At 42.4% G+C, this 26,719-nt stretch overlaps 1 protein-coding gene across 11 annotated transcripts in view; it reads left to right on the forward strand.

Annotated features, from left to right (window-relative positions):
* The window catches only part of ABLIM1 (actin binding LIM protein 1), a 229,556-nt gene extending 204,064 nt beyond the window's left edge, over window positions 1-25,492 (forward strand). For 7 of the 11 annotated variants that reach the window (XM_068139313.1, XM_068139303.1, XM_068139306.1 and 4 more), the window contains 7 exons: window positions 2,014-2,061; window positions 4,306-4,476; window positions 6,457-6,548; window positions 6,875-6,971; window positions 10,954-11,015; window positions 11,308-11,368; window positions 12,192-13,431. In XM_068139313.1, the coding sequence (XP_067995414.1) occupies window positions 2,014-2,061; window positions 4,306-4,476; window positions 6,457-6,548; window positions 6,875-6,971; window positions 10,954-11,015; window positions 11,308-11,368; window positions 12,192-12,229 (569 nt within the window). In that variant the 3' untranslated portion in view covers window positions 12,230-13,431. The other 4 variants (XM_068139304.1, XM_068139309.1, XM_068139314.1 and 1 more) reach the window with 3 other exon arrangements.
* Window positions 25,493-26,719: the final 1,227 nt, after the last annotated feature.

The raw sequence follows: 26,719 nt of genomic DNA on the forward strand, positions 1-26,719 counted from the left end.
CTGATTTTAATTTCTCTAGTTGTGCCAGCTGAACACCAGCACAGTTTTCTAACTTTGGAGGAGTTGCTTTTGGTCCAGGTGCAGAACAGAGTTGAGCAGTGAGCCAATTACCTGTGTTGTTCATTGACACTGTTGTGATTTGTTTCAGTGTTGAACCCAACAGTTCTAGTGTAGTGACCCTTTTTATTTATTTAAAGGAGATGAGGATGTTTCTTTACTTGTTTTGTGAAACAGTTTGATGTCTTCAGGGAGACCTGCAGGTCCACGAGGATATGTATGCCATAGGGTGGCCTCTCTGTAAAGGGGAGTTTCTGCTTTGAAGTGAGCTGCACAGTTCTTCCAGCCTATGAGTCCTTGGACTTTGGTAGAATGAGGCTGTATGTCCCTGGAGTTGGGGACATTCACCTTCTGATGGCATCAGTGGTAGCTGAAATATTTATTATACCTAATTTCAGGCCCCCTTCAGTCTAATACCGCTTGGCACTGCCAGAAGTTACTGTTCTTCCTCATTTCCGGCAGATAAACTGTGGGCACTTCCCTCGCAGTCAGTGTGGCCTGGCTTATCTCTAGGAGGCTGTTTGAGCTGCTTAAGCTCACCCGGCTCACTTGGACTCGCATAAGCTGAAGTGCACTTGCATGAATAGCTCTGAGTAATCATCTTCAGCATGGTGGGAGAGTTGTTCCCCTCAGCTGGCACAGTGCAGCCACAGAAGGAGCTGTGTTCCTACCCTCCTTACAGCTTTCCTTCATAGATGTGCGCAAAAGTATCGCATGACTGCCCTTGGAATGTTAATACCTATTCGCTGGTCAAGTAGCCATAACAGATCACTAACAAAACTTAAATACTTCAGAGTGTGTGTGCAGTGAAGTTGCCTGTTTAGTCAAGTGTGTAGAGTTCTGCAGAATAAGATTTGCTGCCGTTTTCAGTAGAGTTTTTGGGGGTAGCTTTCCTTAATGCTCAAGGCGAAGTCGTCTCCTGTAGCACTTTAATGGGCTCTGCAATACACAGCATGCATTTCTCATTGTTTTTCATCTCGTTCTAATGTAACTGAAGACTGGTTTTCAGGCACTGTGTAGCAGCAAAAGGGGTTTCTTGATTGTCTAGTTCCCAGCGGCTCGTGCAGGTCTTCTAATAAGATTTGGACAGGTTTTGGAACTGTCGCACTCGTTTTGGATTAACTTTTGCTTTGGTAGCTGTGCCAAGCACGTGAAGTGTTGTCTTGGGTGGGAAGGTAGCCTAGAACAAACTGGCTCCTGTCTTAGGTTATTATTTGTAAAAACATGATAACTTTTGAGGCCTGTTGTAGACTTACTGCTTTAGAGTTCTGGGAACTGGTTTTCATTCTGCTGCATGTTGATAATGTTCAAAAGTGTGGTGGATCTTACATGAAATAAATAAATAAATGCAATCTTGTGGTTTGAGACTTAGTAGTGGATCAGTTAGCAGTGCATAAAGCATCCCTTTGACTCACCAAAGTGTAGCTGTTGTTGACTGTTCAGAACAGTGTGTTAGGTACCTGTGTTCTTTTCTGTATTTTGAAGTGAATTGTAGGCTCACTGCATTCTCCTCTGCTCAATCCAGCCAGTCAGTTGGAACGAAAATTGAGCTGTTATGACTGATGCACAATTTTCCACTGAAGTTATTTGGGGTAGTTCTCCCCAAATGGCTTGTGTCTTCACCACTGAAATGTCTTGCTTGTTTGCATCTCTTCTCTAACTTTTATCCCACTGTTAATCTTCTGAGCATTTTAAATGAATGGTTCATGACTTAGATGCATCTACATCTTACAGAATCAGCTCCAAAGGACTTCATACCACATGGCTTTGGCTTTCCACTTGTTCTTATGTTTTATTTCCTTTCAATAATACTATTCTATAGAATACTGGAAATAGCTTCCTGGCTCTTTCCTGTGCTGCACCTTTGGTTTGTCTATTGTTTTAACATTGGAGTTGTCCTTATCTACAACTGAAGCAGTTTTCATATTGCCTTTTTTCTGTTTTTCAATTTCACAGATCAAGGTGTCAACATTTACAGAAAGCCACCCATCTACAAACAGCATGGTAAATGATCTTTCCCTTTTTTATTCCACAAGTAGAGTGTCGGATACATTCAGAGTCATGCAGCCTAGTGAAAACCATTGAGCTTTGCAAGCATAACGAGTAAGCAGTGCAAGCTTGAAACAGCTGTTATTGCATGTCCTGCTGAGTGATTATGTTTTAAAGCATGTTGTTTCATTTAGTTTAAACCTTGGCCAGGTTAATATTAATGGCAAAATTGCCATTAAGTGAGATTTGCTGTCTCCTCTAGCATTACAATGCCATTATATTTTCAGGATACATGTGCTGATCACGTTAAAATGGATTAACAACAGATTGTTCCGTGACAGGGACTTTGTGAAACGTCCTTATTTTAAGCAGACAAAGTACAATGATTCATTTCAACAGCAAAGATGGAGATGTTATTATCAGAATGGAATTCCAGATGTAGCTGTGGTTTTAAATAAGAATCTTTAATTACTGAAGATAACGTCAATGGTTTGATCACTGACAGGGCTAATTTGCTTCTCAAGCCCTGTGACACAACTCAGGTAGTATGCTGTACTTGTTTTTCCAGAAGGATGGATGCTGGGTTGGACAGCAATATTAGTGCTCTAATCTGTTCAGCATTAACGTTGTTACAGCAAGTTTGAAATGATGGCAGAAGCCCACTGCCTTGCCAGTCTGTAGTACTGCAGGGCAGGGTCCCTGTTATAGTGGAATGTGTTCACACTTCCCTTCCATTGTGAACAGAAAACTTAAAACAGGAGTTTACTTCTGCATAATGTGGTGAAAGATGGATGGCTTCAGTTTTGAAAGACTTAGAGTTTGCATCCCTTCGCAGACCCTTTAATCTGATGAAAGTAGCAGATCAGCAGTGCTGCAGGGTTTAGGTGAACAGCTGGCTGACAGCCATTGAGCTGAGGTGATTGGGATAGCCCAGGAAGTCTGTTCTGTAGTCAGGAGCGAGCACTGCAACCAACACTCCTGTGGTATTACATCAGGGTTTTATTTCCTCTTTGGTTTTGGTTGTTGGTTTTTGGTTTGTGTGTTTTTTTCTGAGTTTCAAACCATATACTTATTTTGGGAAAAGTCTTAACATTATTTTTGTTTACTTTTATGGTTTTAATGTATCTCCTCACCTCCCATTAACATGTGAATGTTTAACCACTGACATCACCAATTCTAATACGTAAGTACTGTTTGAAGTCATGCTCTTGTAAACTCTGACCAGCATCCCCCATACTTGCAGTTATGCTTAGAATTTCCTAATCATTAAATGCTCAAAATTGCCAATGATGCCTAACACTGATGTTCCTTAACTACCCTGAACATGCTGGATGAGCAACACAGTGCTTCACCTCTGTAACATAGATGTCTGCTTGTTTAAAAAGGAGAAAACAGAGGAGCACCTGTCCAGAATCCTTGGGTTTGATATTATAGATTCATATAAGAGAAGGTGATTTGAGGAAACACTTTGCAGATAAGAGGTAGTTAAGGCTGGTTTTAATATAAACTGAATCCTGTTGGACTTTTTTAATTGATTTCTTTTTAATGCCAAGAAGTGAAAGCTATAATGCACATCCTCACATGCTTTTAAGAGGCTTTGGCTTAGCCTGGAATTTTAAGTGGATGCTCCACTGCTGAGATATTTTATTGGTGAGATTCATTTCATTGCAAGTGCCTTTCCCTGCCAAGTTGATCTGAATGGTGTTTGGTATTTATTAATAAATTCACAGCTGCTTTTAGTACTGCTGCATGCTAATAAGCAAGGGCATGCAGCAGAAGGAAAAGATCTGCTGGTTAAATAGACATACTTGTTTCAGATTTCTTGTTTTGTTTGGTTTTCAGCTTTTCACAGGAATAATTAGCATCAGCAGAATTAAAATCAGTGCTGTTCCTCTGAATTATTTATTTTCTCACCCTAGAAGCAAGACAGATCCATATGATTCTATGATCAGTTGTCCTTAGGCGATACTGGCTAACACTCTTAGGTTGAATTTTTCTCATTGTTGCCTGATCATTCTAATGCTGTGCACCCCTAGTAAAATCCAAAGCTGTTTGGGGGTTTTTTTGAGGGTGGGCATGAGGGAGGAGAGGAAAGTTTGCTTCCAATCTGTTGGCAAGAGAATTAACATTACTTGCTTCAAATTGCAACTGGAAAAGCGAAACATGAAAATGTTTGCTTTTGAGAATTAACTTCTTGTAAAGTTTAAACTTTTGCCAAAAGTAAGGAATACCTTTTTATTGATGCAGAACATGACATAGCTAAGTTCCCTGATTGCCATTTAGATGCAGCTGCTTTGGCAGCACAGAGCAAGTCCTCCGAGGATATCATCAAGTCCTCCAAGTTCCCAGCTGCTCATGCACCAGCACCCAACGAGATCCCAAAGATTGAGACAGACCATTGGCCAGGTCCTCCCTCCCTTGCGGCCATAGGTATGCAAAAACCAAAACAAAAGGAATCACAAGTGATGTGGCTTAAAAGGTATTGGTAAGCAAAGGGGGTTCATACTGGAGCTGTAAAAATAAGCAGTGAAGATTGTGTCCACTCCAGATGTTCACCACGAAGTGCAGTTCTTCTGGTGAGACCTCTGAGGATCTGTGAATTTCAAGTTAGTGAATAGCACTGAGCTAAAGAGGTTTTGCTAGAGGACTTTGCAATTAATCACACAGTTATTAACCCATAGAAAAATGAACCTTTGTGCAGTTGTTTAAAGAATGTGATGTCACACAAGCCTGACTTCTTTCAGTTATTGTCTATTTAATCTTTTAGCCCTAAGCTAATAGCAAATACCTCACAGAAAATATGATTGCTTCCCACCATTGACTAATTTCATGGCAAGAAGCAGTGACAGAAATGGAGCAATTAACAGACTGAAAAAGTCCTGATTTTCAGGCTTACTGTTTCAAGAACCTTTGTGTTTTTTCCTGTGTTGTAGCACTACAGATGTCTTATTTCCTTTAAATCATGTACATCATAACTTCTAATTTTCTGTTGGTTTGTTGTTTTTTTCCTCTGTTAATTTTCATTGACCCTATGGCATAAAATAAGATAACTAGCCTGGTTCTTTTATGAAGTCATGTCTGGAGCACTGAAGGTGTCCCCTGTTTCAGGTTTCTGTGAGGGAGTGTATGGTTTCATCGCAATGAGATCTTCATACAGGTGCTGGGAGAGGACCACAAGGTGGTAGAGCTCAGTGGTCAATTTAAGGGGCTGCATATGCAGCAGCAATAGTTTGAAACTGTCCTTTATGTGGGATTGCAACCTGACAAACATTCTACTCACCACGGAACATCTACATAGTTAAACTCTCCTGACAATGCTTGTGATAGCTATGGCATTATTATGTCACACATCTGAGGCTGGAGCCCTTTGTGGAAGCTTTGGCTCTTCAGCTTAGTCTCTAGGCAACGAATGACAACTTTTAATTGTTTCCAGTAAAACTGTTTTGTATATTTGCTCTCAGGTGATTCTGTTACACCTGAGAAACTACAGGACTCTTTGGAAACTAATGTGCTCCTGGGCATAATTTTATTCAATAATATGAAGGCATCATACAAGATAGATCACTAAACACCAAACCCACAAGCCTCATGGGTTTTGGCTTCTTGTCTGATTTTCTGAGTGTGATATTTTGCTCAGAGAGCAAGAATGAGCTCAGCTATCAAAACAAGGACTACAGACTGCTGTCTAAATGCTTGCAGCAATATCATAATCTGTCTATTGAAAGGAAGATTCCTTTCCTGGCCTAATTCTCAGGAATATTTGAGAAAAGGAAGATTACTCCCCCTCCAAAATAATGAAATAAATATGTGTGATAGTTTCAGGCTGTGCCTTTAAGAAAGGTAGCTGCAAACTCTCTGAACTAAACTGTAGAACACCTGTGTCTTCATTTTAGCTTTACCCAATGGATCCAATTATTTTCCCTCCTCTTAGACTAAAAATAATGTTTATGCCAAATATGAGTGTCCATTTAGGAGACTAATGTATTTTAATTTTCCATTTGCAATGTTAATTCAGATTTGCTTTCCTGAAGCCTGGATTAAAGCATAATTGTAAATCAGGCATTGTTTTTAGGCACCAATACAGGTACTGGTGCCATCAAACCCTGTATCTCCAGATTAGCAATCTGAGCTCTTTCCTGTTAGAATGATTCATGGCTTGCTTGGTTTGGAACTTGTACAGTTTAACTTCTTGTCAATTTCTATAAGAAGGCCGGCAGCCATAGGGCAGGCTGTCTGAGTGAGTTTTGGTAAGAGTGAGTTATGAAGAAGGCCTTTGAGTCTGCAAGAAAATACTGCTTTGTTTATTCAGTAAATCAGACTGACCAGTGCTTTGAAGTAGCATTGAAATCTTCAAGCTGTGGCTGAACTGATACACAGAACTCTCTCTGTACTGTGGTTTTATGGAAGCAGGAGCTGACATGAGACGCAGATCAAGTGGAAGAGAAGAAGATGATGAGGAGCTACAGAGGCGCCGGCAGCTGCAGGAGGAGCAGCTCATGAAGGTGGTTATAACAGAATAGAATAGAATTAACCTGGTTGGAAGAGACTTTTGAGATCATCCAGTCCAACCTATCATCCAACACCATCTAATCAACTAAACCATGGCACCAAGCACCCCATCCAGTCTCTTCCTAAACACTTCCAGTGATGGTGACTCCACCACCTCCCTGGGCAGCCCATTCCAATGGCCATCATATAAGCTCATCTTCATGCTGTTTCTTGAACACCATCCAAAAAGTGCCCTTTTGTCTGCTGTAAGCAATTTCTGCTAATGCCTTAGTCAGCTTTTTTTTTTTTACTGATGTATCTTTTTAATTCCCATTTGTAGCTCAACTCTGGTCTGGGACAATTGATACTGAAAGAAGAGATGGAAAAGGAGAGTCGCGATAGGTCAGCTCTTTCTGCCAGTCGTTATGATTCTCCAGGTAATTCATGTGGGCAACAAACTAACAATGAACACTACACATACACATAGCAAACAGTCTCCCAGAAAAGACACAACTGGGAAGACCTCTTGATAAGTATCCACCTGTATATCACCAAAATCACAGAAACATTCAGGTTGGAAAAGTCCCTCAGGATCACCAAGTCCAATCAAGAATAGAATAGAATGAACCAGGTTGGAAGAGACCTTCAAGATCATTGTGCCCAACCTATCATCCAACACCACCTAATCAACTAAACCATGGCATCAAGCACCCCATCCAGTCTCCTCCTGAACACCTCCAGTGATGACAACTTTACCACCTCCCCGGGCAGCACATTCCAATGGCCAATCGCTCTCTCTGTGTAAAACTTCCCCCTGACCTCCAGCCTGAACTTCCCCTGGCGCAGCCTGAGACTGTGTCCTCTTGTTCTGGTGCTGGCTGCCTGGAAGAAGAGACCAACCTCTGCCTGTCTACAACCCCCCTTCAGATAGTTGTAGAGAGCAATAAGGTCACCCCTGAGTCTCCTCTTCTCCAGGCTAAGCAACCCCAGCTCCCTCAGTCTCTCCTCATAGGGCTTGTGTTCCAAGCCCCTCACCAACTTTGTTGCCCTTCTCTGGACTCGCTCCAGCAAGTCAACTTCCTGCCTAAACTGAGGGGCCCAGAACTGGACACAGGACTCAAGGTGTGGCCTAACCAGTGCAGTGTACAGGGGCAGAATGACCTCCCTGCTCCTGCTGGCCACACTGTTCTTGATGCAGGCCAGGATGTGCCAGGGCACACTGCAGGCTCATGTTCAGCCTACCATCGACCAGCACCCCCAGGTCCCTCTCTGCCTGGCTGCTCTCTAGCCACTCTGACCCCAGCCTGTAGCACTGCCTGGGGTTGTTGTGGCCAGTGTGCAGAACCCGGCACTTGAATGTGTTCAATCTCATGCCGTTGGATTCTGCCCATCTGTCCAGCCTGTCTCTACAAAGTTCATCCCATAAACTATATCCCCAAGCACCACATCCAAGTTACCTCTAAACACATCCAGGATTGATGACTCAACCAGTTCCCTAGGCAGCTCATTCCAATGCCTGACCACTCTTGTTGTGGAAAAGTTTTTCCTAATGTCCAGTCTAAACCTACCCAGTCATAGCTTGAGGCCGTTCCCTCTTGTTCTATCACTAATTACCTGTGAGAAGAGACCAGCAACAGCCTCTCCTTCTCCCCTGAAAGAGTGGCCTAATTCATCATCTGGTTTTGCTGAGTGGACTGGTGCCTTGGTTGTTTTTTACTTAGAATAAATATGAGATGGATGATTCTCAGGCAATTTTGAGGAGAAAGATTTTCTAATACACATAAGGAGTGAGGTAGAATAGAATAGAATAGAATAGAATAGAATAGAATAGAATAGAATAGAATAGAATAGAATAGAATAGAATTAACCAGGTTGGAAAAGACCTTTGAGATCATCAAGTCCAACCTATCAGCCAACACCATCTAATCAACTAAACCATGGCACCAAGCATCCCATCCAGTCTCTTCCTAAACACCTCCAGTGATGGTGAACCCACCACCTCCCTGGGCAGCCCAAATATGCAGTGCTGTTGCACTACATGCACTAGTTATAAGCTTATAATAGGATTATAAATTACAGGAACACATTTTACTTAAACTGGTAGTTCCCATCACTGTTAAGTCTCTCTTCCCAGGGACAGAAAATCAGTAACATTTACCAGCAGGGCTGCATATTCCAGACACAGCCTTGGCTGACATTTTTGATTGGATGCATTCTGTTCCAGAGGAGAAGCATAAAAGTCAGCTCTGGTCGATTGGTGTTTCAGGTTCTTGACCTCCTTGCACATTTTGTTACACATCTGTGGCCTCCTCAAATCTCCAGAGAAGGATTTGGGGATTTGTTTTCACTTTTCTTCATCCACTGATTGTTGTAGCACAGCAGCTGTACTTCAAGCCAAGAAGGGACAAGATGAGTCTCTTTAGAGTCATCTACTAGAGTAGCTGCCAAGCAAGTGAAGTTTTCTTTGTATTCCCTGTTGTATAAGAGTGTTGCCTCTATTTATGGCCTTGGAGAGACTGACTGTGGTGCTCCCTTTGCTATCTGTGTTTTGTACAGGGCTGGAGTCTGCCTGCTCAGCTCAGAGTTTATGATTTATATTTATTTTTATTAATCTTAGAACAGGTTGGCGGACTCCTTTAAGGGAAATGTGTCCAGCCCTTTTTCCAGTAATAATCAGAGCAGTCAGCAGTTGCCTTTAGTGGAATCAGTGAGTGGTACCTTTCCCAAACCTGCTTACTGCTGGCAAAAGCAGTGCCTCAAGTTGTACATTTCCTGCTCTTCTGTGCTAAAAATAACATTTAAAAAACAACAAAACTGACAAAAAAAACCCACAACCCCCCCAAAAAAACCCCAAACACCAAAAATTGCATTCTTACATGGAGGATCTTGCAGAAATGCTATTGACCTCTATGCTGACAGTGTTTTTATGTATCCATCTTTTTATCTGTATTTAAAAACACACCCTTGAAATTTCTATATTGTCATGGGATCATAGGATGTTAGGGGTTAGAAGGGACCTCTGGAGATCAAGTCCAACTTCCCTGCCAGAGCAGGACCACAGAAACTAGCACAGGTCACACAGAAGCAAATCCAGATGGGTCTTGAAGGTCTCCAGAGAAGGAGACTCCACAACCTCCCTGTGCATCCTGTTCCAGTGCTCTGCAACCTTCACAGTGAAGAAGTTCCTCCTCGTATTGAGGTGGAACCTCCTGTGCTTTGGTTTATATCCATGGTCCCTTATCCTATCACAGGGTGCAACTGAGCAGAGCTGACCCTGCCTCTTGACCCCCAGCCCTCAGCTATTTATAAACATTTAGTAAATCCCCTCTCAGTCTTTTCTTCTCCATACTAAAAAGCCCCAGAGATCTCAGCCTCTCCTCATAGGGCATATGCTCCAGTCCCTTAATCACCCTGGTAGTTCTCTGTTGGACTCTTTCCAGTAGATCCTTGTCCCTCTTGAACTGGGAGCCCAAAACTGGCCACAGCTATCAATCTTGCACATGCAATTTCTGAAGTCAATGCAAGTGCTGAGTTGCCTCATTACTCTTTCATTCCAGATGAAAGCAGGAATCACAGAGTTCTGTTGAATCATGTCTTGTTCTCAGAAGTGTCATATCATGTACAGGATAACTATGATTTCACATCAGCATGCCAAATTCTCAGTTGTTTGAATTCACTTACCACTGCCCATTCTTACCAGTCTGCTGAAGTCAGTACCCAAACATCTGTCAATTATAGTGTTAAAGGATCAAAACTCTAACAGTCTTTTCTCCTTTGTAGCAAAGCATGTCAAGCTGAAGCATGTGAATATAGAGAGAATGGAGTGTCCTAGTCATGCATATCTTGGCTTGTGCAGCAGGAGCAGAGGCTAGGAGCTTCAGTACAATAATGGCAGCAATAGGAAGGAAATTCATGAAAGGTTGAGAGGGCATAATGATATGTAAATCATGTGTGCCACTTAAGAAAGTGGAATTGAATGAGCCTGCATGAGAGACTTAACAGGGAAGCTATCCAGTCTGCTGATCTTGGATTCTCCATGTCCTTTATCATGGTCCCATCATAAGATCCACAGCAATACTTTATCTAGCTAAGGAGACAAAAGATGTTTTACTGTTGTCTGATCCTTGAGTGTCACTTTCAACTTAATGCAAACCACTTAGATTTTGAGCCTGGCAGCATCTGCGTTCCTTCTTGATGACCTGCCCCAATGGCATGGTGTAGCTGTGTGTAGAATATATAGAAGATTGAGCTGAGTTTGGGGCTAAAATACTAGTTTCCCAAAGTCTCTGTGTCTCAGTTGGTTGTGTGTATGCTCAGCTCTTCTGGTTTTTATGCAAGTTGATTCCTCAAATGTTCTTGCCTTTGGATTTCTGTAGAATTTTTCCAGTAAAAAGATTTTTTTCCCTTCCTCTTCAACAGCACATGCTTCAGCCTCCAAAACTTCTTCTCTCCCTGGCTATGGAAAAAATGGACTTCACAGGGTAAGGAGGTGGTGATTTTGAGAAGCCAAAGGTGACTTTAATTATCAGTGGTGTTTGTTTCTGTATTAAACTATTGGATTTTCAATTTGGTTAGGATTTCTTTAAGAGCATCTGAAGTCAAACAGAACCTCATTTCCCTTCCCCTGTTAGAAAGGCAAGAAAGTAATGCAGTAAACTTTGTGAAAATTGAAGGGGAAATAAAAGGCTTCATGCAATGTGTTGCTTCCTAAATAGAAACCTCTTGGGAGGTTATGAACTGTGAATTGATGTGCATGTCCCTCTTCTGTTACAGCCGGTGTCTACAGATTTTGGTCAGTACAACAGTTATGGGGATGTGAGTGGTGGTGTTAGAGGTAAGGCTGAGGAGCCTTTGACATGCTGAACATGCTATAATGTTTGATCATTTCTGCTGGTTTAAGATTGTGGATGTGGTTTCTTTGTATTTGCTCAATGCATTTTAACTTCTTCTGGTAAACTCAACAACTAACTTCTGCTAATACCTATGAAAAAGTTAGAGTTCATTTTGCTGAATCTGCTGTATGGAGCCCATCCTTGTTTATGCCAAGGGACTGCTTTAGCATAGGTGCAAATGGCAAGCAGGTAACATGTATGTTAACAGGAGTATGCATGTACTGGGCTCTGTTATGGAGATTTCTTTCTGTGAAAATAAAACCTGACTATATTTATGATATCTATGAATATTGGAGAGTTAATATTTTGAAACAGTTTGAGATGACAGAGAGAGGCTAGTTATCTCCAAAGTGAGATTGCTCTCACCTTTCTTAGATACCCTATGAACAAACATCTTTTGTTGGTGCTTGTGTGGAAGGCTCTAGACCTGATAGGAGCAGTTAGGTCAATCCTGCTCTAAACATTCAAATTTTAGTTGGTTTTTACTCAATTGATTGTCATTTTCTCTCTCTTAATATTTCCAAAGTGACTTGGTTTTGCTAAATGAGGAGCCTGTTCACAGTGTAAAGGCCTGCAGTTCTTGGAGTGCTTGACTCTTTACAAATTAAGCTCAAGACAGGAGGAGCATTGCTGGCCTTAGAGAGTCAGGTGGGATTTATTTTAAACATCAGGTAGCCCAGAAGACACAGGGATTTTCTGGTAGGTTGTGACTGATGCTGTTCTTCTGCACTGCAAATCTGATGGCATTTCTCTTTTGCTTTTCAGATTTCCAGGTAGAGTACGGGTTTTCATCCATCAACTGACAGCAGAACTAAATGCACCTCCTTGCTTGTTGACCTCTGAATTTCTGCTACAGGGAAGGGTTTCTTAAGACAATAGCTTTGATTTTCCTGCATGTTTAAACATAATCACCTTATCAAAGAAAAGCAGGCACAGCCTCAAATTCCTCCTTGTTACCTCCCCAGAGCTGGGTTGAGGCAGCTCACACCAGTTCTGTGACTTGCTCTGTAAAATTTCACTGTCTGTTTATATGAGTTATCTGTAATAGTCCTCTCTGGACAGCTGAGTGTGGACCCAGAGACACAGAGAAAGTCTCTTCCAGAGGCAATTTATTCCCATACCAGGAGCATTAAACTCCTCATTTATGCCCTGGAATTTGCTCTCCATAAAAGGTGACTGATCAATAACAGTTTTCTACAGTGCTGCCATTAAGGTGTGCTTGCACATGAAGCCCAGTTACTCAAAATCCTGTCTGCACAGCCTTTTCCAGAGTGGTTTGAATCTGGTTGGCTCCTCAGCACAATCACAATATGAAATTACAACTGAAGGGTTTAGTGACTTGGATAACTGTGTTAATGATGTATCAAAATTGTGATGATTGGGAATAGAGTAGGAATCATAGAATAGAATCATAGAATCAATAAGGTTGGAAAAGATTATGGGAGGAGAGGGGAGTTGTCCATGTATCGTGGTCAAGATGTTATTTCATTAGGGGCAGTACCTGTGTCAAATCCACACCATTTTACCCTATCCCTGTCTGTGTTCATAGGAAAAAAATCCCATAGAGAGGGGAAAAAAATATCTGTCAGCTGATGACAGTGATCCAGGAAGGAAAGACCAGAGAATAAGAGTGCTTTTGTATACTGTTGGGTGGATCTGAATTAATGCTTCTGCCTGTCAGTCACCTTACTTAGTCACTAGGATGGGACAGGGCCCACCACGCTCTTGGAATCCCCACATCCACCTAAAAGGTGAGATTGGTAGGCTCTGTGGGGAGGTGTGGCTAGTCACAGCACTGACAGGAATCTGTGGTGGCAGAGAGGATTAAAGGACCCTCTATATGACTCAGAGAAGTAGTAAACAGTAGCAGTGGCAATGAAAAGACAAAAGACAAAATATTAGGACTCAGAGGAAGTCTCAGGGCAAATTCACCTTTGTTTTCACCACTACTTGAGTGCCTTTACCCTCTGTGTGTGTAACCTATGTGTCTGATGTGTACCTGTATCTGATGCAGTCCCTTCCGGATGGTCATGTCCCTGGAATGAGAATGGACAGAGGAGTATCTATGCCTAACATGTTGGAGCCAAAGGCAAGTGCAGATGTTATTCACTTTCCTTCACAACAGTGAAGATTTGACTGTGCAATGCAGATGTGTCTCAGGTCCCTTGTTTTTCTTTACCTTGCCTCAGTCCCTGCTCCTTATGTGCCAAACCTCTCCCTTTGTTCTGGACTTTGCCTGTAACAGGTGCTAGTACTCAGACAAGCTGAGGGTAGCCCAGGTGTGCTTCTTGAGATAAGGAGCTATTTCTAGAGACAAAACAAAGACACTGAAGATGTTCAGCAGCTAGTTCTCTGCCAGGCAAAACAGCAGGCCAAACTCAATGGGGAAGTCTCAGATCTGTCAGGTTGGAAAATTGATGCAGAATATTGTTGCTCAGAACACACTGTTGAGGCTGTCTTAATTCAAAAATTAAATACATGGGTCTGTGTTTCAGGTTGGAAGTTAGATAACTTACATGTCTCTCTGGATCTGTTCTGTAGCTCTCAGCACTGTTAGTCTGACACTTTTCAATGTTGAGTTCACTATTTAAGAAGTTCTTCAGGAGATGCCTGGAGAAAAGAGGCAATGTCAGCTATGTCTAGAGATGTCTGAGTCAAAAATGGACATAAAATAGAGGGGATTCAGCCAGGGCTGTTCTAACTTCTATAACTTTCCCTGTGGCTGATGAACTTCCTGAGAATTGATGATCTTGCCAAAGTTACAAGGCATTTCTGCAGTTAAGTGAGGAGCTCATTTTGCAATCCAGATTACTACTTGTGCTTCCAAGTCACCCCCAGACAAACTACACGGCAATAACCCCAGCTTTATAAGCTGAGACCCCAGTAAAATGTGTATTAACAAGTGGTTTTATATGTTACAGAAATAAGCCCTTGGGGACATCCCCAGCTCCTGAGACACAGCTTTGTATTCCAAATCATTTCTTTTTCAGTCTAATAGAAATTCTTAGAGTCATCGCTGCTGCTGTTGCCCCCAGTGACTTGCAATGTTATTTTGGGTGACAAATTCTGTCAGTATTATTAGTCATCAAATTAATGGGCATTTTCATGAGGTAATAGGTCACTTCCTTTTGATGGTTGTGAAGGGGATGCCAGACCCTCAACGTGTACAAATTGGCAGCATTTTTATTCGTGTCGAGGGTCCAACACTGACTTAAGCCTGATAAGAAGCCAACTCAAAGTCAGTGTGAAACATGTGCAGAGTGAAAATCCATGAACTGAAGAATGACCAAATCTTACCAAAGGATTCTCCAGAAAGGACAGAATTTGTGCACCCTCCCACCTCAAACTGGAGACATGCCTTGTTGTGAATATCTAAATATAACATGTACTCATGACCGTAGATTTTGACTTCAACTCTGCCTGTTTAGAGATGAAAAAGCTACATTTTTGTTTCCTATAATGCTGTATATGGTAGCTGCTTCCAGCATCAAACATGAACAATGTACTTTAAAAAACAATACAGAATTAATTGTACAACTGTGGCAATGTCAGAAACTCTTTAAGATCAATTGGTATGTAAGCACACGTTACTTACATTATTACTACTTACAATAAACTCAGTGGTGTGTTCATTGATGCCTGAATCTTATTTATTGTATTTCTGAGTATGTTTTATTCTGTTTGGTTTACTTCTGCAAAGTTCATTGTTGGCAGTGGAATGAACTTAACCGACTAACTGCACCGAACTTGCTTGGCTGGAATTTCTCCTGATGTTACAATAATTGAATTAATAGCATTTGATAACAGCTCAGCTATCTCTCCAGGAGAGTTTTGCTGGTCTCATTCCTGTTCCCAAGGGCCAAATAACACAAGACTCATCAATGAGTGTAAAGGCTGATCCAATGGCCACTGAAGACTGCAGAAAAACTTCTTTGACTTTAGTAGGGGTTGGACAAGGACCTCACTGGGAATGCAGAAAGATGCAGTGAGAAGGGCTCTGTCAGATGAAATGTGAGCTCTCCTGGGTTGTTCCAGGCATTTGTGGAAATGTCTGCCCATGGGGAAAAAAAAAAGTCCTAAACCAGAGTTTTATTTGCCAGGGATAATTCTAGAAACTGATTTTAAGGCACATGGTTTTCTTAACTGCTAAGAAGCATTGTTTTTATTGGATTAAACTGATTTGACACCCTCTGACAGGAAACATTTTACTTCAAACAAAGAACTTGCACATGTGAAACAATATTAACATAATTCATGCATTCAGGACTTGATTATTGGCCACTAACTAATATGTGTAAGTTCTGGGCATTCTTTGCAATGTAGAGGAAAGTGTTCATGGGAGATGTGCTGGACACATCCTCTTCTGCAGCAGGCAAAGTTGCATAAGATAAATATGTCTGCAGACATATCTCTAAGCCATGTATGTAGGGCATAGCCAGGGAGCATAGTGAGCAGTTATTTGAATTCCTTATCCAAAAAGGCAAAGAAAACCATGTGTTGAATTCTTCTGAATGCAGTGGCCCCCATGAATTGATATCCTGCTTATTCAGAGTTGCTGCTAATTTAAAGTGTACTTTCCTCTGTTTCACCATTTAAATGGCCACTAAGTTTCTGTTTCCTTAGAGCCATCCACACTTTGGCAACCATCGGTTAGACCAATGTGTGACAAATGTGTTTATTTACCCTAATAAGCTTCTACATTGATGAATGAGGAGGTACATTGACTAGAGAGGACTCTGGCTGACCAAAGCCAGTAGATGTATTAGATACACCATAAAAATCAGTGAGGTGGGTGAGTACCTGGTGGCTGGAAGATGTGAGGCACTTTGCTCCTAACCAAGTCCTGCTGTGCCCAGATTGTCCTGTATTTCATGGAGCTTCAGGGGAAATAAAATACAGTAAAATAAACCAAAAGAAAACCCAAAGGAACCTGTGACTGTCTGTGAAAAAGGAAACTAATATTTGTGTGGTTATGAAAATAAGACACCTTGTGTGCTTTCCACTTTAGAATATAAATACATCTCTTTTTCCCCCTTTTATACGTTGTTAACAGATTTTTCCATATGAAATGCTCATGGTGACCAACAGAGGGCGAAATAAAATACTAAAAGATGTAGACAGAACCAGGCTGGAGGTAAGAGAAGCAAGTTCTTAAATGTTCTGTCCTGCTGAAGTTGTTTGTTGTTGCACATTTGAAAGCTCAGACACTGGAGCGTGGGCCCTTGGTAGACTGGGAAGATTTCTCAGCACTAAGCATGGAAAGAGAAGTCAGAAGGGGGAGGAAGCAGCTGCATCTCTCTGAACAGTGCTGGACCACAGTATCACTAAGGTTAGAAGAGACCTCAAAGATCATCGAGTCCAACCTGTCACCACAGACCTCATGACTAGACCATGGCACCAAGTGCCACATCCAATCCCCTCTTGAACACCTCCAGGGATGGTGACTCCACCGCTTACTCATGGACTGAGCTTCTCACAAGCCCTTATGTTTTCAAGCAATGAATTATATACTTTTAAATTAGTAAAAAGCCCAAAATTGAAGTGTTTTGTAGTCATAGGATCCATAGTGGAATGGAGCAATACTTTGTTTGATCTTGGGTCATCCCTTAGCTGAAAGTCAATGTCAGCCATCCTTGAGGATGAAAAGTCTGACTTTAACTCCTCCATGAGCCCTGTAAGTAAGTTAAGACTGGCTGATATCCAAAAATAGGAGGATGTAAATCTCTGCCAACAAATAAAAAGTGTTTACAAGTTTGTGGATTAAAAGGATTTAAGCAGCCTAGTGGAAGGCTGGGGATGTTTAAATTGTTTGTAGTTAATCTTTTGTGGAGACAAATGGGAAGAGCCACAAAAATTTGGGTAAGTAACCATTTATGCCCATTTTTAGGCTAGCAGATACGTGATCACTAAGCAAGAGTTCAAGACTGTGTTATGTTAATGCCCCAGGGAGACACTTTCCCCATCCAGTGTACTCCAAAGTGGCTGAACAAGAAGTAACTTGTGCATAAGACAGCACACACACACACACACACACAAAAATGTTTCACTGACAATGGAAACGTGTGCTGGACAGTTAGTCAGGTCAGACATCTTCCTTCTCAGAACCTTTGCCTTTCTGCGTAGCTCACCTGAACCCCAGGCTCTATTTGAACTTCATATGTAGGCAGAGATGACTAGGTACAGCCTGGGATAAGGGCATGCAGGAGCTGGGGTTTTTGCCTCTGTTCTATCACTGCTTGTTGGGTGACTTCAGACAGATCATTCTTCTGTCTTTTGCTTATTCAGCAACCTCAATAGTTCCTCTTCATTTCTTTGTAAACTTCTCAGACTTAACAAATTGCACAGAATAACAGAAGTCATTCTGCCCCTGTACTCAGCACTGGTTAGGCTGCACCTTGAGTACTGTGTCCAGTTCTGGGCCCCTCAATTCAAGAGATGTTGAGATGCTCGAATGTGTCTACAGAAGGACAGCAAAGCTGGTCAGGGGTCTGGAGTATAAACTGTATGAGGAGTGGTTGAGGGAATTGGGGTTGCTTAGCCTGGAGAAGAGGAGGCTCAGGGGAGACCTCATTGCCATCTACAACTACCTGAGAGGTGGTTGTAGCCAGGTGAGGGTTGGTCTCTTCTTCCAGGCAACCAACACCAGAACATGAGGACACAGTCTCAAGCTGTGCCAGGGGAGGTTTAGGTTTTATCTTAGGAAGAAATTCTTCCCAGAAAGAGGGATTGGCCATTGCAATGTGCTGCCCAGGGAGGTGGTGAGGTCAAGGTCCCTGGAGGTGTTTAAGAAAAGACTGTATGAGGTGCTTAGTGTCATGGTCTAATTGATTAGGTAGTGTGGGGTGATTGGTTGGACTTGGTGATCTTGGAGATCTCTTCCAACCTGGTTGACTCTCTATCAATTCCCTGAGCATCCAGGTCCACGAGGGCTTGGACATGTGCACTGCCATGGCACTATTATTTCCTGCTTTGGCTCTTTCACAGTGGCACGAAATCCTTGTGGCTCACCTATGTCCTGTTGTGTCTTTGGCTTTGATTGACCATTGCCTTTTCTTCTCCCCCCTCCCCCTTTTTTTTTGTGTGTTTTTCTTCTTGTTTTTTAAAGCGTCACTTAGCCCCTGAAGTGTTCCAAGAAATCTTTGGCATGACGATACAGGAGTTCGACAAGTTACCACTCTGGAGACGCAACGACATGAAGAAGAAAGCAAAACTCTTTTAAATCTCCCTTTAAACAACCCAACAGCAACAACAACAACGATTCATAGGATCTTGCAGCCCAAACTAGTTGGAATCAACCTACTTATCCACCAAAAAAAAAAGGAAAGGGAAAATCACATAGCGACACTTCTGTCCACAGCAATTGAACAAGATGACCGTTTGTCCTCCTGGAACACAGGGAGAAGATACCTGGGCTCAGAAACAGTGGTAGTTGTTAGAGGTGTCAGCCCTGTTACGTGATATTACACAAGCTAGGAAACTGTTCTGTTCTTCTCCTTCAATATTCCCTTTACTTTTCACCACAATATGATGGACTTCATTGCTAGTGCCAGGAAGTGCCCTTAGGATGCCTTGTAGACTAAAGTAGATGTAATCACTCCAAGAACTGGAAAAGAATATATATATATATATATGTATGTGTGTTTGCTTGTGGGCACACATGTATTTATATCTACCCATCTATCTATGTGTCTGTGTGTATGTATGTGTATATATGTGTATATATATATGGCGAGGAAGATAGATGCCCTGTAGTGAAGGAAAAGCCCTTGGTAACTTACCCTCCTGGTCACATTAAGTCTTTCACACAACTGTTTCTTGATTGGCACTGTTTTGAAATGGCATCTTCTTTTTGTGATACACCGAGGTGTGTCTGCTTTCTGGTGAGCAAAGTTGGGTTCTCTGCTCACCTACAGGACACACCAGTTCAATTTCTGGACAATGGACTCCTTGTACTTGTATATATTTGCTAGGACGTAGGAAGTGAATTGCTGTCTGTGTCTGTTGTCAGTCTTCCCTCTTTCACACTTTCTGCTTGAATGAATAAGGCTGGAGCTTAACCAGCCCTTTGGATAATTTAGGATCACTTAAGTAATGGGAATGATGGAGAAGAGTCAGTTTTCTTGGTTTTCAGTCCAGGAGATGGGTGGATGGGGGTGGGAGTGATAGAGTGAAAAAAGGCTTTTTTTTCCAAGTGTGCCCTGGTTCACATCCAGAGATTTTGGGACAGACTCCCTGCTAGTAATTGCTAGTACAGACTGCAGTGGAGTTGTAGGATTTTACATCAGCAGGGAAGATGGTTCTCTGCAAGCTGACACACAAATTCATCCCTCTTAGGGAGGAGTGTTTATGAATTAAAAGGTACCATGGAGGTGCCATGCTCTGCCACTAGAGGCTTCTTGATTAAATTGCAGTTGCTGTTGTCAGTATGGCACAGTGCATGGGGCCAAGCACTCTTTTTAGTTAATGTAGTTTTTCACTTGTGCTTGGAAGAAGAGGGCACAGAGGTTTTTTTCTCCTTTCTTTCTTTTTTTCCTTCTCTTGAAGCATCAAAGCTCCAGCCTTGGTTATTTTTATTTCCTTTTGTGCCTGACTTGGTTTTTGAAGACAAAGTAATCATGCAAGATGGTTTCTGAGCTGCGTTGAACTCCTTATTGCTTTCAGTCTTCTTCCAATATGCTGCAGCTTAAAAAAAACTGCCTGTATATACCTTAACTGCTTCTGGGCAAGTCCTGTACAGAGGAGGACACGAGCACCAAAGTAACTGAATGAATGCATTGTGGCTGCCAGGTCAGCTTTTTCTCTTCCTTGGTGCTTAACTGCCAATGCATACTGCACTAACAAGCCCATCTCCTGGTACAGGAGAGGGTCTTTTAGGTTCTGTGTCTGTCAAAGAAATATCAAGGTTTCATTTTTAATGCAGAAACTTTTGGCACTGGAGACAATCAGAACCTTTGTAATTTTTGTTATATGAGACATTGGTGTTAAAATCTGGAAGTCAGGAAGGGGAAACAGTCCTGTGTAGTTATGAGATTCAGTACCACTGTGTTGAGTTCAATATCACCAAATGTGCAGGACAGCCCAAATCCTGCCTCTTCTTTGCTGGTTTAGATGGTCCTGTTGCAATAGACACTGTGGTTCTTTTGATAAAGTCTGAGGTGGAGATTCAGAATATGAGAGACAGATGCAAGGGATCAGCACCTGCTCCATGTCCCCAGAGCCAAGGGAATTGTGAGTCTGTGGGACTAGCTGAAGAGTATGCTGCCATGCAGATCTGGCATCACAGTCTCCACTGAACAGGAGTCTTCAGGACAATTGTGAGTAAGCTCTCTGGACACTACTGAGATCGCAGCAAGGATCAATTCAACAGATTTTACTTCATTGTTCAGAACAAGCACCTGAAAGGATTTCAGAGAGACAGTAAATGACAATGTTAGGGACACTGGCAGTTTGACATGCACTTTTGAGTGGCTGCTGAAACCAAATCCGTATGATGAAAGAACAGCAGTGCTGTACCAGCAGGAGTTCCGTGTTTGTCACCTGCATGGTATGGCTTGACTTAGAGATGAGCATCTGGGTTTTAATGCCTTTAAACTACTAAAATTCTCCAAATTCTGTCGGCCCACGTTCTGTAGACAGTCTGTGCTGCCTGTGAAACACAGGAGGCGTTATGGGTCATTTAGCCCAAGTCACTTTGACAGTAAACCTTTTTGATCTCAAGGCTCAAGGATGTGAGCTGTCAGTCTGCATTTTTCTGTCCCCATTTCTAGATTACTCTTGAGCTTCCCATAGCACATATGAATACACTACCCAGTCATTTCAGAAATGACTAAGCCAGGTTGTTTTCTCCCCTCTCCCTCCTCTAAAAAAAGAAGAAAAAAAAAAAGTTAAAGCAAGAAGGAACTCAGCCCCTCCTAGGCTGTGAAGGGTGACAGGATAACTTTCATCTCAAGTGAGAATTCAAAACTGATAGCAGCTTGAGAAGGAATGAAGAGAACAAATCTCTTAGCTGGATTTTTAGGCCACTGCTGGTTTACAACTCTTGGCATGGACCATAATCAGTCAACTCACAGCCTTCTGCACGAGACATAATGCTGCTTTATTTCTAATTGAGAGCATGAAGGGTTTTCTAAGCTTCACTTTCATACCCAGAGTTAATTCCCCTTAATGTAGACATGGGAGATGTAAATGCACCCAAAGCGACTGCCTGTGCTTAAGACCCAGGATGCAGCCAGCCACAGGATGTGGAGGTGTTTTCTGCAGTGGGCTGACAGCAATTGTCACCGCAACATCTTCTGTTCTTTCATCTGGTCCTCCCACCTAATAGAAACATAGCCCCAGGGAGAGTTTCCTTTGTAAGCAATGAATCATTTTCCCAGTATCAATAGAGCAGCATTTTCTTGGGCAGTTCATTGTAATTCCCTTAAGATGTGTCAGGGATTGGACCAGGTGATCTTTAAATGTTCTTTCCAATCCAAATCATTCTATGTTTCTATGAATATGCCTTAACTACATGCTTGGATTCTCCTGCAAAGCATTCGAGCTTCTGATAAAGCCCCATCAAACTCAGTGCTGTCAACAGAAGGTTGTTGCCAAGCACTGCCTATGGAATGTTTTCATTTTGGTTTTGGTTTTTTTTCCCTTTTTCTATTTCAGGAGTGATGTAAGAGCAAAGACCTAGCAAAATATTGCAGAGTAACTGCAAGTGTGCAACACAGGATGATGAACACGTGCAGGTTCTTAAGCATAGGTGCACATGTAGCATGCACACTTCCCAGTTGGAGTTGAGATCCTATGTGAGTAATTAACCTGGAATTTCCAAATAGCATATAGAGTTGGATAAGGTTGTAACTTGTGTATGTGTTTGTGTCTGTGGGGCTGTGGATTGACTGTGCTGAAGGCAGGCTCAGGGTCCCACACCATGGAAGTGCCAGGTTGGCCACAAGTGATGTAATTTAAAAGGCCTCCTCAGGTGTCTGTGAGCATTTGTGGCACCCATCCCTGGCAGTGCTTAGCTGTGCTACCCTGTGTGGTAGTCTTCACATTAATGAAGAATCCAGAGAACTGATTTATTGGGCTTTGTGCCCTCTCTAGATACTGGTCTGATAATTTCCATAAGAACAAGTAGGGAACTGTTCTGCATTACAGCAGGAACAGCTGGCCATACCCTCTCTACCTGTGCCTTAACTTAGTGTAAGGCCCACCCTACTGTGAGTCAGAAGTTGAAATAAATATGTTGTTCATCATCTCTAAAGGCAGTAGAATTAAGCCAACTTGCAGAGCAGATCTGGAAATTACTAAACTGTCCACTATTTCTCAGTGAAGCAATGTGGTCTGTTGTGGTCTCAGTTCTGGAAGCTGAATGTAGCATCTCAACTCTGCCAGTGTCCTATCCTAGACCTGCTAAGCTTTCTGTACAACTAAAAAGAGTAAGTTCTTGTGAAGAGAATGTCCTAGGTTCTTTTTTTTTTCCAACTGTTTGTTATCATCTCATGCTGACAATCATTTAAGGCAGGTTTTTAGAGGCATCTCAGAAACATACTGTTTGCAGTTTGGTTTGGAGCCTTTCATGATACACAGTTTGGGATGCCTTGTGGACATGGCTGCAGTATGCTCTGAAAAGTTAGACCAGGAGAACAGGAAGTTTCTTAACAGCTGTGTGTGGGACAAGACAGCTCTGCAGTTCCAACAGTGTGTTTACTTCAGTCAAGGTAGATGTCATTTCTCCTTACAAAGTCCTGTAGTCCCAAGTCAGCAGGCCTAGCACTGAAGTGCTTGCTGCCCTTTCCCAGCTGCAGTTTGGAAATGCTTTCCAAGCCATGTAGGTCAGATATCTTGCTGTTCAGGGGAGGTCCTTGGGAGCCTCTTTTGTTAAAGCTTGTTATGGTGAAATAAGACATGTTGTAAAGTGAAATCCCTTTGCACAAGCCATGCTTCTCCTGGTCAGGTAATAGCAATGTGGAGATGGGTTGAATTCTGGGAAAGAGGAGGGCTGGCATCAGCTTGATTTCTCCAGGGTTTGCCTGGGTAGTATTTAGCAGACTTAGAAGCAAATGCAAGCATAAATCTGTAGTACCTATTTCAAAGGTGGGGGAAGCCAAGTTTGGAACCCAGAGCCTAAGAGCATCTATACAGAAATTAATGGTGCTGGGTGATAGGTTGGACCTGATCATCTCAAAGGTCTGTTCCAGCTTGGTTAATTCTGTGATTCTGCATGATTCTGTAATGGTATGAAGCTTGTTACAACAAGTCACAGAAAAAAATAACTCCCTAAACAGTTAATAAAAACCCCAAACCCAAAAAACACCCAAACAAAAATCATTCTCTCCACTTACATTGCAATGACTTATCTTGGCTCATCCTGACTTAGGAGGAGATCTTGGCATATCTGGGCCATAACCTCATCAAACAGACTACATAGAAACCAGCCTTTCTCTCACTCTGTGATTCATTGCTTTGCTTTGGAATGTATTTGTGGAGGAGGGTGTCTACATCCTGGAAGTTACCTATGGCAGTGAAAAAATACCAGTCAATGAATATGATGATCCACATGCAGGAAATAAGAGCATCAACTCATCTTTTCATGTTGGAGAGATGCTGGGGGTTTGACTCCACTGCCCCTTGCCCTATTCAGTTACCCCCAGGTCATGGTGCAGTTCATGCCCTGTCAAACATTTTGGCCCTGTAAACACACCTGCTAGAGTCCAGCATAGTCTTCAGGATAACAAGGGCTGGTCTTGGCAATATGTGGAATGGTTCTACCCTGTTGCTACTTCGTGAAGAGCTAGAGAAAGGTACTGAGCACTCTAAGAGCATGACAGCACACCTTTCTCTTTTAATGTGGGTTGCAGGTCTGCTCTAGCTGGTGAGTTTTGCCTTGGGAATTCTCTCACCCATCTTTTTTTTTTGAGCACAGAAAGTCTCTCAAAATGCAAAAATACCGAGGTTTCTAGTCAGACAACTTTGCTGCCAGGAGCTATGAGATACCCACATTTGGCAGGGAGAGAATGGGTATTATTACTTTTAATGTAAGCATCAGTGCAGGAAGTGGGAATGTAATTGGCCATTAATGTTGTTTGCCTGTATGCAAAACACATTATGTGTTGCCCAGAGGGCTTCTGAGAGGGAAATAGATCTCTGCTAACGATTTCCTAAAACAATGCTTGCCTGTGTGAAGAGGTGATACTTCCACATGGATTGATGACTGAAGGCAAGCAGTAACCTGCTTTGTCAGGATCACCACATTTATTACAAGTGTTGCTCTCAGGACTTAGAAAGCTGAGGACCTTGCTCCTAGGCATTAGGAAATGAAGCACTTCAAGCAGCAGAAGCAACTATGGGAATTTCAGCGGTGCCTTACCAGGCTGAGTCTCTAGCTCCCTTAGGCTCTTAGACAGGTCCCACTGGACACTTGCCTGGGCTTTTTCACTGAACATCCTTCAGAAAGCACTTCCCTCCAGATGTAAAACCACTGAAATCAGTGGAGGCTCTCCCTGACATCCACACACTTTGCAGCAGGCTCTTTCTGGGCTGGCTGGCCCGGGAAGGTCTCTGCTGTGTGCACCCACAGCAACGAGCTCTGTATGTCATTACTGGGTCAGTCCTGTCCAAGCAGTGTGGCTTGGTCACTGCTGACAACTCTTCCTGTAAGGGGGCCTTACAGATGGGGGCTTTTTTTTTTGTAAGCTTTGGAAACTGAAACTGGTTTCTCAAAGGTATCTTCTTCCTTTAAATCAGTAGATTTTGGCAATAGGATTTTTTTGTTATTTCATCTTTCTTTTCTCCTCCCTCCACGTGTTACAAACCAGCATTCTGGGGAGGTGTCCCTGTGTTTTCTGTTCACCTGTGAGACAGCTCTCTTTCTGAGTCTCTGTAATAGTGGTTCAGTGTCTTGTCTGTACAGTAAGTCTGCTTGTACACATAATGAAAAGTTGAGCTGGGGTGCTGTTCTGTACAATTAGTGTTTCCACCATCATACCGCAAACAGCACATACTGCACTCCCGTGCCACTGTAATCTGCATCACTGTTGTACTCAAGTCAATGAATAAAGTTTGGAGCTTTATTCTTACTTGCTGGGTTCATGTTGCCTCATTTATTTGTTTGGTGATTATGGTTTGTTTTGTTTTTTCTTTTTTCACCTTGCAGAGTTACATCAAAGTCCCCTTACAAAAGAGAATGTGCTCACAAGAAAGACAGAGAGGGAGATATAAATTACCAGAGCAAGACAGATGGACAGTTGCACAGCTTCAGTGAGATTATGAGAAAAGGTTTCAAAATGGACATGAGGCTTCCTGTAACTAAGTCATGAGAAATAGATACTCCTACAAACCACATAGGAGTGTTAACTTTGTGTGGTCAATTTGTGGTTTCAAAGGACCTGAGATACCATCAAAGTGAAGTAGGTTATACACTTATACCAGCTCCATGGGCTAAATGGTTTCCTTCATCTTTGCCAGGTCAGATAAAATTTTATTCCCCACCTTAAAAGGTATTTAAATGTCTTGGTATTTAAATGTCTTATTATTTAAAGTTAGTTGTTTGTTTAATTGCCTGGAGTTTAAACCTTCCCAGTAATAGCCTGGGTCTGAAAGGTAGAGCATGATGCCATTCAAGGACTTATTGCAGTAAAACACCTGTGAATGTGCTGAAAGCCCGGGTCTTCAGCAGACCATAGCAGCAGCAGAATGAAGCACACTCCATCTCAGAGGAACCTCTAGCCATTCCTGTCAGTGCCTTAGAATAAAGGCATGTCCAGGGACTTCACTCATTATTGCATGCAGATATGCCCTGGAGAAGAAGCTACTCATACACAGCTCTCTCACTGGCCTCAGAACATCATCACTGAATTAATTTGGGCTTCCTGCAGTTATGGGATGTGGAGCAACCAGAGCCTGAGCTTCATTAGTATTGGCTTCTGGGCATGTTTGTTAAAGGGGAGGCAAGGTGTGGTGGTGTTACTGTTTGAAGTGAAGCCACTGGAGGTCCATGCTAAAAAGAAACCTCAAAGAAGGTGAGAAAGAATCTTGCTTCAGGCCACTTTGCTGCAGCATTCTGTTCAGGGGCAGGAGCAATGCAGCACACATCCTGCACTGTGTCACTGAGCCTACAGAAATCCATGCAGCATCAAGATCTGTGTTCCCATCTTCTCTTCCACTCCTCAGTCCTCTGAGACTTGTTCTGGCCATTCCCTACTATGCCACTCTACACAGGTTCTCTCTCACAAGAGAAGTAGAAGTTCCCCAAGGTTTTACTTCAGTGTACTATGTTGAGTATATCTAAGAACTAAGTCTCAGGT

The sequence above is a fragment of the Melanerpes formicivorus genome, unplaced genomic scaffold, assembly GCF_026170545.1.
Source record: "Melanerpes formicivorus ecotype bairdi unplaced genomic scaffold, bMelFor1.0.p_v2 SCAF_6, whole genome shotgun sequence".
Lineage (NCBI taxonomy): Eukaryota > Metazoa > Chordata > Aves > Piciformes > Picidae > Melanerpes > Melanerpes formicivorus.